Source organism: Lonchura striata, chromosome 15, assembly GCF_050655825.1.
Source record: "Lonchura striata isolate lonStrDom1 chromosome 15, ASM5065582v1, whole genome shotgun sequence".
Lineage (NCBI taxonomy): Eukaryota > Metazoa > Chordata > Aves > Passeriformes > Estrildidae > Lonchura > Lonchura striata.
Window position 1 is genome coordinate 16326857 of NC_140717.1, and position 18079 is coordinate 16344935.

General features: G+C 48.0%; 1 protein-coding gene across 13 annotated transcripts in view; it reads right to left on the reverse strand.

The window, feature by feature from the left end:
• The window catches only part of RIMBP2 (RIMS binding protein 2), a 98012-nt gene that overhangs the window by 23517 nt on the left and 56416 nt on the right, over positions 1 to 18079 (reverse strand). For 10 of the 13 annotated variants that reach the window (XM_085593395.1, XM_085593394.1, XM_085593393.1 and 7 more), the window contains 6 exons: positions 16585 to 16689; positions 14854 to 14904; positions 13639 to 13659; positions 9994 to 10183; positions 2244 to 2395; positions 437 to 513 (listed from right to left, as the gene is read on the reverse strand). In XM_085593395.1, the coding sequence (XP_085449521.1) occupies positions 437 to 513; positions 2244 to 2395; positions 9994 to 10183; positions 13639 to 13659; positions 14854 to 14904; positions 16585 to 16686 (593 nt within the window). In that variant the 5' untranslated portion in view covers positions 16687 to 16689. The remainder of the gene's footprint in view (positions 1 to 436; positions 514 to 2243; positions 2396 to 9993; positions 10184 to 13638; positions 13660 to 14853; positions 14905 to 16584; positions 16690 to 18079) is intronic. The other 3 variants (XM_085593403.1, XM_085593391.1, XM_085593400.1) reach the window with 1 other exon arrangement.

The following is an 18079-nucleotide window of genomic DNA, read 5'->3' on the forward strand; positions in this document are numbered from 1 at the left end:
CAGTGAGCTACATCTAAGGGAAGCTACTGAGAGACAAAAGTACTTATGAAGTACTTAAATCTATATCCATCCTGAAAGAAACTGTTAGCCAGTGAAATTTTTATCATGACAGTCCTTCGTGCCTGAAATTTTAACATGCAAAGCAGTGATGGACTTCAAATCCTCTCTTGCTTGGAGGAGTGATTGAAAAGAACAGACTGAGAGCTCCTCTCTGGAGCAGGGGCTCCCGTTTAATCCCACTGAGGCACTGGAGGGCAGCAATGCAGGGCTGGGAGAGCTGGGCTGGCAGAGGACAGGCACTGCTCTGCAGCAGTGCCAGCTGCACAGGCCTCCAGAACATCCCTGCCATGCAATCACTCAGCGCAGGGCGACGTGGGGCCAGACCTGATGGTGAAAATTACAGCTGTGTGTGCCTGTGACGGGATGGGTGCTTTACCTGTAACGGGCAATGCAAAGATGGACTTTCCCAGAATATCTCTGCTTTGAGGTATTGGAATTCTGATCATTATCCATCTGTGGGAGAGGGAGAAGAAAGATAATGTGATACACAAAAAGAAGAATGCATAGTTTTCCTGACAGGTGATATGATGTGATATGAACACACAATATCAAGGAAAAAAAAAATAATTTCTAAAATGGAGCACAAGTGGTTAATTTTACTTAGAAGGGCAGAATCCAGTGACTGAGCACTTAAAACAAATGCTGAGTTCAGAACTGGTGCCAACCTCCAAACACCTGGAAACCATGAGTATCACACAAAACATCCCCCTTGCCAGTCCAATCCCATCCAACCCAATCCTCAGCATCAGCATCTCTTGAACACCACCCTTTCCACTGACTGAAGGAAATAGCATATTTTACTCTGAATTTCACATCACATTTAATTCAATCCTGCAAAGCCACACGTTTATTCTGTTACAAATCTGGTCTACAAAACCTGGAGGTTTAATTGTGGTGTTGAATCAACACAGACTCTGTCCATTCTAGCTCTGCACGAGGTCTCTCCCTGGTAAAACAGAAATTTCAGCTGTGCTAGTAGAGGTTTTAAAGTCAGGGATGAACTTCCCTCATTGTACAGTTTGCTGTGGGCCACTTCAGAAAAAAATGACCAACTTTTTGCCTGAGCTTGAGAATTTTAATTAATGTAGAAATGCTGGGTTAACAGTGGGATCAAATAAAATAAACTGTCTAAAATCTGAGCAAAATTTTACAACCTAGACAGAGATAACACTGAACTGCCAGGGCTAAACCAGTCCCTGCCAAGAGCACACCAGGAAAATTCCAGTGAAGTCCCTTTTCCTCTGAATTGGCTCCTGAGGGTGGTTTGGCCAGCACACCCTGCTCTGGCAGAGTATCACTGATTGACTGATTGATTGATTGATTGATTGATTTCAGACTACCCCATGTTATGTTTCATTTTTTAGATTTTATTCATGCACCCTCCTTTGGGGTCTGGGTGTCTCTAAGGAGGAATGGAGCTGAACTTCTGTGAGCCTGCAAAATGTAAGAGTGTGTCACGTAATTACACTCTGGAAGGCACAAAACGTTCAGTTCTGCAAAAGAGGGCTTGGCATGCTCAGTGAGAGAGAGCCCAAAACTAACAGAAAAGGGGAATTAAATTTGACGTTTGCTTCTCCCGTTCCTTGCTGTTAGTTCTGCTTACCTAAGTCTCCTTGCTAAGCTGCTTTTTCTGTGGCCTCTTCAAAGAGCAGTGAATGTCTCCACCTTTCAATAATGCTGCTACACAAATATACACAAATATTTCCTCTGGATAATCCTCAGATATGCCCATGGAATTCCTACTATACAAGAATCCAGTATTTTGTTGAATGTCGTTAGACTTGTGATCCATTTGGAAATATTTTGATTCCATCAACTTTCACATTTTCGTATCAATTAATATAACATAGATAGAAAATATGCACACACTTGCAATTTATTTACTCCTGTAAGGATTGGGAAAGGGATTTCCTGAAATGAGGGGTAAAATCTGAGGATCATTTCCTCATGGCTATCTGCCCATATAAACCAGGGTATTTAATAGAAACTCATACCCTTCTACAGGGTTTCCAGGATCTGTTCTATGCAGTTTTTATAATGAATATTTGTCCTAAATATTAAAAATCAACTTATAATGGCACCTTGACTTTTTAAAAGCAGGTGGATCAACCTGCAATTCCTGCTGGAGCTGAGGAGCCTCAGCCCCAAATCCCTTTTTCAGTAAAAAGTTCAAAAATACTCACGTCTGAATCAAATCTGCATCTTGGGGTACCAGCTCTGGACTTGGACAGGAATGTGGGTTTGACAGACAGCTGTTCGGGTTTGTCCCCAGAGATCTGAAGGGGTCGGATAAACTCTGAGATCACACAGCGACTTCCAGAAGGGCTCTCATGACCTGGCAGTGGGCAGAGCACACACGGGGATCAGGAGTGGGAATTGAATTGAAGCTCTGCCCGCACACAGCAGAAGGGCAGGTTCAGCAGAAGGAGCTTTGCTGTCACAAACCATCCCAGAAGAAGGCTTGGTGGGTGCACTGCAGAGCAGGGAGGCAGCTCAGCCTGCCAGCTCCAGACCCTGCTGAACTGCCCAAGCCAGCAGCATGTGACAAACATTACGGACGTGAAAGGCAGCAAGTGAAGGCATCTTCATTCACAGAACTCCAGGGTAAGGCTTCCCCCAGTGAAAAGAGCCCAGCTTTGTCCTGAGCCCTGTCCTTCCCTGGGGAAGCCGTGAGACACTCTGTGCAACACCCCAGCACTGCAGAGTGCTGCTGGAGCTGCACTGCTTCTGGGGACTCTGCCATAATCTGCAAAGCAGAAGCAAGTCATACATTTGTGTTCTAAAAAAGACTGGAATGCTAATGATGTAGTTGGCAGGATATTCCTTTTGCGATGAGGTTGTTTGGCTTTTGGCAGCAGGAAGTGCCAGGAGCACCTGCCTTGTATTTCCAAGGAGTTCCTCACTGACAGCAGCACTAAACCACATTCGTGTGATCCAGGGCCATCCCTGCAGTTTCTAAAACATGGAAACTCAGACTGTGCAAAAGCAAAAACCTCCACAAATCCTTCTGGGAGTATTTTTACTGTGTTTTAAAGTGTTTAGAAGAAAGGAGAGAGAGGTTACACTGCAGATTGAGCAGCCTCACAGGAGGCTGAACGCTGTTCTCTCCTCCTGACTCGGGTGAGAAATGGAGGTGAGATGAGAACAGCGTCTCCAGGCTGCAGGAGAGGCTGACAAAGCTGGGCACAAGCACGGGTGCATTGTCCCTTTACTGCTGGCATGCTCCCAAAGCAGCAATTGCAAATGGAGCTGGATGTGACCTGCAGCACAGCAGGAGCTGCAGCGGGGCAGGAGCTGCAGTGGAACAGGAGCTGCAGCGCAGCAGGAGCTGCAACAGAGCAGGAGCTGCAATGCAGCAGGAGCTGCAGCGGAGCAGGAGCTGCAGTGGAACAGGAGCTGCAGCGGGGCAGGAGCTGCAACAGAGCAGGAGCTGCAATGCAGCAGGAGCTGCAGCGGAGCAGGAGCTGCAGCAGAGCAGGAGCTGCAGCGGAGCAGGAGCTGCAATCCAGCAGGAGCTGCAGCAGAGCAGGAGCTGCAATGCAGCAGGAGCTGCAGTGGAGCAGGAGCTGCAGTGGAACAGGAGCTGCAGCGCAGCAGGAGCTGCAACAGAGCAGGAGCTGCAGCAGAGCAGGAGCTGCTGCTGATGCATTCAGATGTGCAGGTGCATTCTGCCTCTCATTAACATAATGAGCCTGTTCTCTGATTTTTCAGCCCCTGAATATCTGTAGGTTCAGCATTTCCCCTCCTGTTCTGCCAGAATTCTGGCCAGCCAGTTTTGCTACTGAATTTCAAGATTCCCACTGCAGGTCACCAGGAATTATCGGAGGAACCTCTTTGTGTTCACTGCAGAGGAGAAAAAGCTCCAAGAACACCATCAGAGGGTTTTCTGGTATGCTCATTAGTGCAATATGATTAATTTTCTCTGCATCAGTGTAATTTACAGCAGGCCAGCTTCAGCACATTGACAGCAGGGAAATATACAACTCACCACACTAAAGATTAATTACAACCAGCCCCACTTAGAGCAATCCCCAGGCTGGGAAAGGGCACATTTTTTATTCTTGGAACCTTTCTCACATCTACAACAGAGAAGTCCTCCCCGTTCAGGAGCCTTTAGCCAATTTAGCTCCTTCTGTTTGCTGTTAATGTGTTTGCCATCTCAGCCTGCCAGTGCCAAGCTATAAATAATTGGGCCAACTGTGATTATTCATTCAAGGGAAGCCTCGGGTTGGGCTCAGAGCTCCTGCATTCTCCAGGCTTTGTTTTCAAATCACCGGCACTAGGTAGGGAACGTGCAGGAAGGTTCTGGGGCAGTGCAGCCCTTGTTCTGCATCCATTCAGGACAATAACCAGCACAGGATAATAACCATGCATTGACAGGAAGTCCAGGAATGTCAAGATGCTGGAAGGCGTGGGCCTGTATTGTTTTTTTCACTTGGAAAATAAGGCACATGAAGTTTCCCCTGAGTCCTTAACACCCAGCAGGGAGAGGTGTGTGGTGGCTGGGGCTGCACAGGGGCCCAGGCACATCCCTGGCCCCAGGTGGTCTCACTCTGCTGTGAAGTCTGCTCTACTCCCCCAGCCTTGCTGCCAAAGGGCTGGTTGCAAGAATTAAAAATATTAACTGATAGCTGATAACTCCACGCACACACCCCCTGCCCAGCAGAGACCCTGAATATCCAACAGAAGAGGGAAGAACAGATCTTTGTGTCAGAAATGTGCCCCACCAACAACTTCAGCAGTGAGCTCTGGTGCCTTCTGCAGAGGAGCCTTTAAAAAGGTTCCGAGACAAATATTCTGTGTCAATTCAGCTGGTTCTCCGTATGCAGAGCCACAGCTGGACCGGAAGAGAAACACAAGCATCATCCAGTCATGCCTCCGCAAGCCAAAAAAACCAAATTAATTGTTGCTTTGAGATTCAGAGTGCAGGGTGCACATTCCTCCTGAGTATCTGGGAGCTCCTGCCCACTCCTGCAGAGATTTCTGCTCCTGCAGGATGGGAACACAGGAGCACAAAAAAAAAGGCTGCATTCAAATCCTGGCCTAAGTTTGCCTCCAAAAAGTAACTGGTTAAACCTGGCTCTCTCCTTGGTCCAAGGCAATTACACTGAGGGCCCTGAGCTGCGCAGCAGAATGAGGAGGAATCAGATCTGCAGACTGGCTTAAAGCCTGTTAACTGGAAACCTACCAAAAAGAAAACAAACAAACAAAAAATCCCCAGTAAAACACCTTTTCTTTTATAGTTCCCCTTTGGAAAATAAACAGAGTTGAAAAGAAAATATACAAGAGGTCAGCTCATAAGAACACACAGCAGCCTCTAGAAATGTCTGTTTCTTTTCCTTTAAATACCAGAGAAAAATCCTATAAAGCCACAGGAATTTTGTCTATGAAGTCTTTTTAAATCTATAATGCTTAAAATGGCCTTTATTTTCCTGACTGACAACTATTTGTTAATGAAGTCTGAAGAACACTCTATCAAGGAAAAAGGAAGAGCACCAGATCTAATTTAAATGTTTCAGGAGAATTAAATCTGTCCATACTTGCATTCCAATTAGACTCTCCATTTTATTTATTGCAATTGCTGATTCCATATGGACTACCTAAATCATCTAGAAGGACCATTTAAATGAGCCTCTTAACTGATGAATAATAAATCTTAAGGCTTCTATATCTGATTGTGACATTACTGTAGGTTTAAAGTGAACTTTTTATGCTGTAATCCATCCTGCCTAGGTTTATTTCCTTTCTTGATCCATTCAAACATCACCAATTAAGGCAAAGCAGCTGGTCATAAGCTGATCTCATTTCCATCATTTGCTTTGCTTTGAAAGCCGTCCCTGTGTTCCCTCTCGTGTTCTTTCTTCCTCACACATAATAAAAATAATTACACTTCTGGTCTGAAGAACTTGCTGCGCTCCCCCGTCACTCTGGAGAGAGGGCTGATTCAGTAATTAGAAATCCTGCCGCTGGCTCCAGCACGACTCCACTGTTATCAGTGTTATCATTCTCACTGAGGATCAGTGTTGTCCCAGCACTCCTGATGTTAAGACACAAGTGCTGCAGGCCCTGAATTCCAAGTCCCACAAAAATCAATATGTTTTGAGAAAAGGCTCAGAGAGGAAGGCCCTAAAACGCCCTGGGTGCAGACCTGGCTGTGGCTGCTGTGGCTTTACTCAGGGGTTACTGGGGAGATTTCAGTTTGGCACCTTTTGAAGCTTTTAAAAAGGTTTTTCCATTAGCATAAGAATAAGTATAAATTAGCTTGAAGAGTTTGACTGAGTACCTGAAAGATCTTTAGCTGATTTTCATTTTTCATTAAATCAATCGCAGTGATACAGGCTGGACCTTCACTTCTGCCTAAAGGACAGTCCAATACCTAATTACCTTTCCTTTTAAATTAATTGTTGCTTTGAAAATCCAGTCCTTGAGGAGCTGTTGCTGTTGGTATTTAGGAAATTTCTACTGAATCCTTCTTTCTATCAGGAAATGACTTGGGAATTCTACATTAGTGCCTTTAATATCCCCTGAGGGCAGAGCTGCAGCCCCAGCCCTGCTCAGGTAGCCCAGGCACACAGGAGCTGGGGGAGATGAAACAGGAAAACCTTATAAATATATGATTGCCTGCCAAAAGATTTTGAGACTATGGAAACTGTAAGTGAGATTGGAATGAAAGCAAGCTCTGAGATACCGAGCCTTGGTTACTGAACAACTGGAGAACAATGACACGGCTGGCTGGAGGTGATCCCCTTTTGTTCCATCAAAAACAACACCCTCTGCTCACAGACAGCTGCAAGGGGCAGCACACCCGACTGCCTGGGCAGAAGGGGTCCAAAGAATCGTTTTTAGGGTTTAAAATGTAACACAACATGGTAATGGCATGATTCTTACAGGCTGTATGCAAATGCTATGGGATTTACCTACAGGATATATATTTACCTATAGGATTTATAGGAGTAGTTTTTAGGGTTTAAAATGTACCACAGTATGGTAATGATTCTTATAGGCTGTATGCAAATGATATAGGATTGGTGTCTTGTTCTAGACTGGTTAGTGAAAATAAGAATATTCAGCACAGAGGAAGATTTATGGTATTGCAATGGGAATTCCTGCTCTTTTGGGCTCTCTGGGGTCCCTGGCTGCAGAGATCTCTCTCCAGGCTCCCCCGTCGCTCCTGCACACAGCGGCAGGGCCAGGCTGTGGGGCCACAGGGATGTCACCTGGCTGGCCCTGCCCTGCTGCCCCTGGAGCTCAGCAGCCTCCTCTGCCAGAGCCTGCTGCCTGCAGCCGCAGGGAAACCTCTTCTCATCTCTGCCTGGGCACCAGAGCCCCTCTGCTGCCTTAGGGAAACAGGGGAGGCCATCTACCTTCTCCTGTTCCCATTGAACTTACTGCCAGGCGACTCTGCGGGAATTTGCAAGCAGTGAGAGCGACCTGACAACTCCTCTTTGCAGGACAGCTGAGTGATCCAGCCTGGGTGATGCTGATCACCCTCCTCACACGGGGTAACACACAGTGCAACACGGGATTCGCATGGAAAAACACACAATGTAACATGGGATTCACGTGGAAAAACACACAATGCAACACAGGATTCACATGGAAAAACACACAATGCAACACGGGATTCACATGGAAAAACACACAATGTAACACGGGATTCACGTGGAAAAACACACAATGCAACACAGGATTCACATGGAAAAACATACAATGCAACACGGGATTCACATGGAAAAACACACAATGTAATGGGATTTGCATGGAAAAACACACAATGCAACACGGGATTCACATGGAAAAACACACAATGTAACATGGGATTTTTCTACTTTATATTGTGTGTTATTCATTGAATAACACAAAATATAAAGTGTGATTCACATGGAATAACACACAATTAAACCTGTGATTCCATGGAATAGCACACAATTTAACCAGTGATTCCATGGAATAGCATACAATTAAACCTGTGATTCCATGGAATAACACACAACCCGGCCTGTGATTGACGTGGAAGCTGTTTTTAAGTGTCCTCAGGTAACCTTTTGCCTCGAGCTTTGTCATTTTCCTATGAATAATGGATCGTTTACAAAGCTCTGCACTTGGAGAGCCGTTGCCTCTGGCAACAGGAGATGACCTGGTGAAAGTTCAGCACAGATCTTGGATAAACACACACTATTGACTGTAAGTGAAAGAACATCAATACAGATATATTTTTTAAATTACTTTATGTTCTCTGCTTCTCTTGAGACTATTTTTTGCTTTTTGAAAAGTTTTACTTTCAAACTTCTATGGAGAAGTGCATAATTTCTGTTGCACAAAGGAAGCTGAGCCCAAGCTATTTTGATGTCTCTTAAAATACTCCATTCAGTTTCCCCATTTTCTACCCAGCTCTGTTAAATGTGTTTTTTATGCAATGGCCAATGCAGTGGGTGGGGTCTCTGTGCTTTCTTTCCCCATTAACTCCTTTTTCAACAAGCGAGCAGACCTGCTCCTGTCCCTGGGACAGGGGAGGGTTTCCAACAAAGCCTGGACATGCAGACAGGTGCATTTTTACATGAAGAACAGGCAATTTTAATGCTGAACAGGTTTCTTACCACTACACTCAACAACAATTAGTGAGAATTTTGCTCACAGTGATGCCTGGAGAGGCTCCCTGGAGCAGAGGCTGGACAGAGTTAAAGGAATAAAGCAGGGATTTATTAAAAGGCCTTCAAAGGATGCACCTTGGGCAGCACCAGAGCCCCGCTGTGGCTCTACCCAGGATGGATGGCATGTCACGAGTTTTCACACTTTTATAAGTTTTGGTCCATTTCTATCTATTATCTATTATCATCTACTATCTATTGTCTATTATCTATTATTTTTTGGTCCATTTCAATATATTATTTGGGTTCATTGTCCAATTCCAGCTCCAGGTTGTACAGTCCCACCCTCCCAGTTTGCTCTCCTCAATCTCTGTTGTTTTACACTTTTTGGGCTGAAGCTGCAGTGGTGTCCTTGATTCTGGGCTGGAAAAGGATTGTTCTGTGTGCTGAGCTGGAAAAGGATTGTTCAGTGTGCTGAGCTGTGAGCAGCTGCTGACAGGTTACATGGAGCTCAGAGCCACACACCAATGCAGTGCAGATCTGGAAGAGGTGACAGCTGGCACTGAAGGCAGCAGCAGCAGCGCCCAGCTGGCAGGGAAGCAGCCCCGAGGAGGTGTGGGGCGCTGGGCAGGGTGCAGCTGGCCGGGCAGACCCAGGCTCTGTGTGCCCATCACGGGTCCGTGCTGGGCAGGGTGCAGCTGGCCGGGCAGACCCAGGCTCTGTGTGCCCATCACGGGTCTGTGCTGGGCAGGGTGCAGCTGGCCGGGCAGACCCAGACTCTGTGTGCCCATCACGGGTCCGTGCCATGCAGGGTGCAGCTGGCCGGGCAGACCCAGGCTCTGTGTGCCCATCACGGGTCCGTGCCGTGCAGGGTGCAGCTGGCCGGGCAGACCCAGGCTCTGTGTGCCCATCACGGGTCCGTGCCGTGCAGGGTGCAGCTGGCCGGGCAGACCCAGGCTCTGTGTGCCCATCACGGGTCCGTGCCGTGCAGGGTGCAGCTGGCCGGGCAGACCCAGACTCTGTGTGCCCATCACGGGTCCGTGCCATGCAGGGTGCAGCTGGCTGGGCAGACCCAGGCTCTGTGTGCCCATCATGGGCTCATGCCGTGCAGGGTGCAGCTGGCCGGGCAGACCCAGGCTCTGTGTGCCCATCACGGGTCCGTGCTGGGCAGGGTGCAGCTGGCCGGGCAGACCCAGGCTCTGTGTGCCCATCACGGGTCCGTGCCATGCAGGGTGCAGCTGGCCAGGCAGACCCAGGCTCTCTGTGCCCATCACGGGTCTGTGCTGGGCAGGGTGCAGCTGGCCGGGCAGACCCAGGCTCTGTGTGCCCGTGGCGGGCTCCTTACCTTTGCCGATGGAGGTGGCGATGCCGTTCACCAGCTGGGCCAGGGCCTTCCCGGGGGCCGCGGGCGCCGCGGAGCCGCTCAGGAGCTCGATCGTGCCCGCCTGCTGCCGGAACCGCTCCAGCTCCCGCGCCAGCAGGTTAAACTGCTCGCTCTGCGTCCGGCATTTCTCCTCCAGCTCCCGCACCTTGGCCTGCAGGACAGCGGGGCTGAGACTCGGCACTGGCCAGCCCTAGGGCCGGGAGCCGGGACACACGTGGAATTTGGGATGGGACACAGCAGTGGCCAGCTCCTGGGGTGGGGAGCCGAGACACACATGGTATTTGGGATAAGGAGACGGGACACACATGACATTTGGGATCAGACATGGCACCTGGCCAGCCCTGGGGCCAGGAGCTGGGACACACATGGCATTTGGGATGGGACAGGTCCTGGGGTCAGGAGCCGGGACACACACGTAATTTGGGATCAGGAGCTGGGACACACACAGCATTTGGGATCAGACACAGCACCTGGCCAGCCCCTGGGGCCAGGAGCCAGCACACACATGACATTTGGGATCAGACACAGCACCTGGCCAGCCCCTGGGGCCAGGGACCAGGACAGACAGCATTTGGGATCAGCAGCCCCCCGGCCTCCCTCCGAACCTCCCCGCGCTCCAAACGTGACCCACAGGCAGCCCTATCCCACCGAGGGATTCCTGCTGTCCCCAGCACCTTCCCAAGGGCAAATCCCTCCTCCTGTGCTCTGGCAGTGCTACAGCTAAAAGAATGGGCATGTTCCCCCCATGGCCAGAGCCCTGCAGGGATCCCGCAGTGCTGAGGCTCCTCTGCACACCTGGGTGTCCCTCCTGCGTGTTTTTCCAGCCTCTCCAGAAGGCAGGTCTACCTCGGAGGTTTGCCCACCTGCTGCTATTCAATTGAAGCCTCCAAAGCTGCTACACTAACATTTGTATTAAAGCCCCACAAGAACAAGAACCAGCATTGCTCTGAAGTTCAGCCCAAATTCACCCCAGCGGCTCCTGCAGAATTTGGCTGAACTGCCCTTAGTGCTGCTCGCTGTCGAGCCAAAGCGCACCGAGGTGCTCCAGGACCCGCCCAGAAGGGCTTTTGCAAGCCTGGAGAAGCACCAGAACACAACAGTTTCGTGTGGCTGTTGAGCACAGGCTTCACCAAAGCAGAAGCTAAAGAGAAGCTGCTGCTGTGGCTCTCCTGCACGAGGGAGCGATGAGCTGCTGGGATGGCAGACCTGGCTGAGAGCAGCGCCGGGCACGGCGAGCTCTGGGCTTCCTCAGCCCTGCCCCAAGCATTTAAAGAGCAGTGGAGACACTACAGCATGGAACCAACCCCCTTCTACCCAAACCTGCCCTCACTGCACCAGCTAAATTAAAGCTATAATAATGCATCCCAGGCTGGTGCTTTATGGTGAGCAAACACAACCTTCCTTCATTAAAAACCCCTCTTGTGCTTAGGTGAGCAGCTGTGCTAACAAAGGAAGTCTGGATAGCAAATAAATCCATTCAACTGAACTAAGAGCTTTGGTTTTTTTAAAGGAAAAAACATACCCTGTTCGTGTAAGAAGAGCTGTACATTTTATATATCAAGAAAACAACACCTATTACATACCACCTATAAAAAGATCCTAGCTGAAGGAAAATGCTTACAGTACCCAGAAGAACCCAAAAATCCAAATGCAATATACAAGGTGGCACTGTTTGCTCCTTTTCTTGTAACAAATACTTTTTTAAAGTTAGGGTGAATTTTAAATATATAATTTCCGTGCTTTCATGGCACACAAATGAATTTATTTCTGCAAAAGAAGTCTCAGAGTATCCATCTGATTGATTATGAAATGAAGAACAGCAAGAATCAAACATTGTGGGAGTTTTACACAAACGTGAAATGCTTGGGGTTTTTGTCTTTCATTTTTTTTGCTGTGGATTTGAGCAAATGAAATGTCAGACTTTGCCACTTGTTAATTTTCTGCATGAAAATTGCATCTATGCAGTTTCAAAAGGACATTAAGCAAACAAAGAAGAAAACTGGGTTTTTTGGTTCCTGTTTTCCAATGGAAAGCTTAAGGATGAGCCATTCAACTCTCTAAGAATATTACTGACCTTTCCACAAGCACTTATGGAAACTCCAGCACAAAATAAAAAAGAAAAGCATCACAATCCAGACCTCAACAGGAAGCTAAGGCTGCCTTAAAAGTATTTTTGAAATAGCATTATTTAATAACTTAGAAATTATTTGTATTGCAGTAAATGCCTTGTATTCTGAGCATGCAGAGATTTCAAGTTCTCTCATGACAGCAGGAAGTCTGGAAGAAAAATGCCTTTTCTGCTGTATTTTTAGTAGGGGTGTGAGCTAGAAGTGAGCATGAAGCTGGCACTTTATACAGAAAATTTGCCATAAGAGCCACGATGGAGCCACCAGGAGACATCCCCATGCTCATCCCTGCTGGATGTGCTTGCTTTGCTGTCAGCCAGCCAGCCTCACCTCACAGCAGAAAATCCACAAATGTGGGTCTGGCCCTGCAGAGCAAGACAGGCTCACAGGCTCAGAATTGTGGATTTTTTCACAATTGTAAAAATTGTGCAGAATCATGGACCCTTTCCTGTGGTCCCTGCATTTAATCTGTGCTCACAGGCTCAGAAGTGTGGATTTTTACCCTTTCCTGTGGTCCCTGTATTCAATCTGTGCTCACAGGCTCAGAAGTGTGGATTTTTCCCCCGTGCCATGGTCCCTGCCATTCAATCTGCTCAAATCCAGCGGCTCAGGGATGGGAAGTGGAGGGAGCTCCCCATCACAGACACAGACTGTGCACACAGGGCAGGTGAGGCGTGAGCAGCTCTCCAGGTGGGCAGGTCTGGATTCAGAGCAGCAATTAGCACGCTCTGCTGTGCAGATGTCATCTCAGAATTTCTGTTCACAGAGCAGCAGTGCCTTTCACCGGGCAGCTCAGAGCAGCCCCAGGTGCAAATATCACATTAACCAGTCTGCATTAGCAAAGGAGCAGCCTGAATCCAGACAGAATCCACAGGCAGACAGTTACAGCCTTGAGGGAGCCACCAAACCATTCCCATGGGCATGCTCTGAGGAATTGCCTCTGGAAAGCAGGATCTGAGCTCGTTAGCCATGCCAAAGATCTGAGCTCTCGTTAGCCGTGCCAAGGATCCCAGCTCTCATTAATCCACACCAGTGATCCCAGCTCTCATTAATCCACACCAAGGATCCCAGCTCTCCTTATTCCACTCCAAGGATCCCAGCTCTCATTAATCCACACCAAGGATCCCAGCTCTCATTAGCCACTCCAGTGATCCCAGCTCTCCTTAATCCTCACCAGAGATCCCAGCTTTCATTAATCCACTCCAAGGATCCCAGCTCTCCTTAATCCACACCAAGGATCCCAGCTCTCCTTATTCCACACCAGTGATCCCAGCTCTCCTTAGGGCACACCACGATGAATTTCTGGTGGAAGGATGTCCTGGCTGGGATGGTTTGGTGTTAGGCAGTGAGTGCAGGGCATGCTTGCATAGCAATGGTTCCAGCACGCATCCCATGCAGGCGAGGCAGGGCTCTGGGACTCGTTTGCAAGGGAGAAGTGCAGGATTCGGGAAAGGAAAGGAGAATTTATGCCCTAAAATACCTGCATGCTGTCCAAGGTGTTCTGGGTGAAGTGCAAAGCAATAAATCCCAAACAAGACACAGTAAACAAAGAGATGTGAAATAAACAAAGAAATAAAAATAGTTTTGAATCATTTTTTCACATTTCACAGCGGTCTCTTAGAACAGCTACACGTGTAAAAACATGCATCAACACAAACAACACTACAGAAATCAACACTGCTGCTGATCTGGAACTGCAAAAGGCACGCTAAATAAAATGCTAAAAAATAAATATGCTTGTAGCAATAAAAAGCAAAAGCTTTGGAAATCTCTGCAAATCAGAGGTTGCAGACAAGTCAGCTAAATAAGAATTGTGCTCAGCTTGAGGGGGGGTAAATAATCCCTTGCTTGTCTTGTTTCTGTTTTCCTGTATCATATACTTTCCACCAGGCATTAAATAATAACTTCAGCTTGGAGTCTGGAAACTAAAACAAACTTAATATCTATAATGCTAATGAAAGCCTATGAGTAAAGTACATTCTGTGGGAATATTGACTTTTATAGATAATGATAAACAAATGCTTTCATTTTTATCTTTTTAAAGTTGATCAATGCACCAGGAAAAATCCACCTTTCACCGAGTCATGGGCCAGCAAGTGCTCATAGAAATACTGTGGGAAGGTAAAAAGACTGGAAATTACCTTTAGATAAAAGCAGATTTCTAAATGAAGTGTTGACAGTGCACTTGCTATTAGCTTTCATATTTTTTCACATTCTTTAGGAGATATACTTTAACAAAACCATTTAATGCCTTTTCCTCAGGCAGAAAAATGAAGTTCTCTCTTTCCAGCACACCCTTTGAAGGTTTTTGAATTCTTTCATTAGATTTACAGTTTCTGCTTCTTTGACATGTTGCTTTATGTTTAGACACTATTTAATTAGACAGTATTTAATTAGGGACCCTAGGTAACTGATGGGTATTTGCTGCTGTATTTCCAGCCTAATAAATCAAAATTCTCATCATTAATCAGTCCCTTTAATAGTATTTTACAAAAAATGGTACGAAAAAGAAACATATACCACTTCCAACAGCTCAGCCTAATGCCCACCTAACTCAAATATAACTCTTAAAGGATGCAATTGTATCAGAGGAGGAAAAACCCCATTTGCCTGCACAAGTGCTCAAAGTGGTGACATGTACATGATCCTGCTCAGAAGGGACCTGAGCCAGCCGAGGGAACCCAGAGGATCTTACCTCTAGCAATTGCACTGCTCCTTCATGTTCCTTCTTCGCTTCAACCTGAGCCTTGTTTTTGTGGAAAGCAAAAAGGAAAGAAGAGGGAAAAGGAGGAAGAAGGGAAATGGATTAGTCATGCCACATCCCATCTGCTCCGAGCACACAGAGCCAGAGCTCCCATCCAGCAGGGTGGCAGTGCCAGCTCTGCCCTGTGTTCCCAGCACGGAATAAATGTTTATTTTGGGAGGCTGGAGCCAGCGGGGCTTCAGAGCAGGGCTGCAGTGCTGGGCTGCAGGAGCACGCTGACCACGCTGCAGCCCCAGCCCCCAGCCCCAAACCCCTCCTGAGATGCAGCTGGAGCTGTGCCCTGCAGGGCTGGAGCTGTGCCCTGCAGGGCTGCACTGCAGGGCTGCACTGCAGGGCTGCACTGCAGGGCTGGAGCTGTGCACGGCACTGCAGGGCTGCACTGCAGGGCTGCACTGCAGGGCTGGAGCTGTGCAGCAGGTGACAGCAAACCCAGGGCTGCAGCGGGCACTGCCCTGCTCTCAGTGCCCCGTTTGGTGCTTCCCCAGCCCTGGACAAGGTCCCAGGCTGTGCTGAGAAATGCCACCCTGGCACTGCCCAGACTTCCTGCTCCCCTTTGGAAATACTCCTTCAAGTAAAGACAACTCCAGGGAAAAAAGCAAAAGGGAAGAGAGGATTTAGCACACAGTGCTGGGTGCGTTGGGGGCCAGCTCTGGATGAAATGTGAGCCAGCAGCTCCTGCTAAAGCTGGCAGTGATGTGCTGTAGTTCCTCAGAGAGCAGATTTATTTAAAACATTTATCTGCTGAGCTTGTTGCACTGGGTGAAACACCAAATCCAACCTGCCTGTGCCCAGTGCCTGTCACTGCAGCTCAGCACAGGCTGCAGAAAGAGGAGCACAGATTTGCCTCCTGCTGCCAGCCCAAAGGAGGGTTCATTAATGTAACCAAAATTAGCAAGAAATGCTGTATTTCCTTGTTTTGCTTTGATTTCTTTCCTTTGCCAAGAAATTTAAGCACAAAATTTATGAGGCAGTTCTAATAATAACAGCTGAATATAACTAGAAATGGCATTTTGGAGTGTGCCTAAGTACACTTATTGAGAAAGACTAAAAGAAAATTACCTGGAAGATTTCCTTTGGTCAACTACAGCATTCTATTTCAAGTAACTATATTAGATACATCTTTTATTCTGCTGAGAAGGTCCCTTCATGCCAATTCTCTACCAAATTCTCATTAGCAGCATTATTTCTGTATTTTAATCTAGCCCAGCAATTGGAAAAATCAACATTAGCCCTGAGACAATTGCAGCTTGAAGTGACTTTGGCAAAACTGAAACTCAACATCATGGTTTTTGTATTATAATGAATACTGAGAAATTGCAGTGAGAAAAAAAAACAAAAAATGCCTTGGAATGATTTGTGAATTAGAGAATGACCTTGGAAGTGAGGTGTTGAAGGAACTGTTCCGTTTCTGTGGTGGGCTGATGCTGGCTGGACACCAAACCCTTGCCATACAAACATGACACGTTCTTGAAAAGGAAGATAACTGTGGTGTGTCAGTGCCCTGACAAGATTTTCTTTTTCCTAATTTACTGGAGAAGGGTAGCAAGAATTGAATGTCTGGAAGAGGAGGCCAAAGAAATGACCTGTCCCATCCCATCCCATCCCATCCCATCCCATCCCATCCCATCCCATCCCATCCCATCCCATCCCGTCCCCACTCACCTTCTGCAGCAGCTCGATCTCCTGCTGTTTGGCGTTGAGGACAGCCAAGGCTTGCTCATGCTCCAGCTCCAGCTGTTGCCGCCGCTCCGCAGCCTCTCGCATGTGCTGTGCCAGGGCAGAGGGAGAGGGAGAGGGAGAGGGAGAGGGAGAAGGAGAAGGAGAGGGAGAAGGAGAAGGAGAAGGAGAAGGAGAAGGAGAAGGAGAAGGAGAAGGAGAAGGAGAAGGAGAAGGAGAAGGAGAAGGAGAAGGAGAAGGAGAAGGAGAAGGAGAAGGAGAAGGAGGAGAGCTGTCAAGCACTGGGACAATCCAGCTGCAGCCACACGAGCCACCACGACCAGGGATGCTCTGTTGCCCCCAGAGAAACCTACCTGGCATCCTTGGGAGGCAGGAGGGAAACTGGGTGGGGCTGGAATTCAGTCAGGGCTTCAGCCAAAGGTAACTCAGGCACTTGGACATCAGCCCCTGCCAGGACCCGGGCTGTGGCCCTGCCAGGATTCAGGGTGTCACACTGCCAGGACCTGGGCTGTGACCCTGCCAGGACCTGGGCTGTGGCCCTGCCAGGACCCGGGCTGTGGCCCTGCCAGGATTCAGGGTGTCACACTGCCAGGACCCGGGCTGTGGCCCTGCCAGGATTCAGGGTGTCACACTGCCAGGACCTGGGCTGTGACCCTGCCAGGACCTGGGCTGTGGCCCTGCCAGGACCCGGGCTGTGGCCCTGCAGGACTGCACAGGTGAGCAGAGCCGTTCACCAGCAGTGCTCAAAGGCACAGTTCTCAGGGAGCGTTTTGCTGACAAACTAAAGCCTGGATAAAAATTGCCCTGCCGATTCCCCAGGTGCCCCTTTACGTTGGATACACTGCTGGGATTTGTTTTGCAAATGCTGACCCAAAAGAAACAGCTTACCTTTGTGATCTCTGCCTATTAGCCGCCGAAAATGAGGCAGAACAGAACCAGCACAGCTGGGGTTGGGCCAAAGGGACCACACAGAACTCACAGCAGCTTCTGAGCTGAGTTTGATGCTCAAACTCAAAGCAGGATCAGCAAGGTTCTGGGAAGAGCACAGGCTGCACGGTGTCAAGGCACCCTTTGCAGATAGAAATCTTTTTCATTACAGGTTAATATTACTCCCAACCTTCCCTGTAACTTTCAAACACCCTCATAATAAACGGGAGCTAAGAAAGATCTCTTTCTAGATTCTGATCTCTTCCCTGGTGAAGCTGGTATTAAAGATTTTTATTTTCCAAATTACATACTATTCCCATAATAGTCTCAGAGCAGAGGCACAGTGCCTTATCTGCAGCACGGAGTTATTACACACAAAGCTGTTAGAAATCAGCACTTGGGGAAACAAATGCATGGAGAAAATGGACAAGAACAGCCCAAAACATCTCTTATTGTCTACAAGAGAGAATTTAATCAAGCCTATTTCTAACCTGTAATGAGCTGTTATTGCCTGCTGCACATTACCCAGGGCACAGAGGGACAGCCAGGGAGG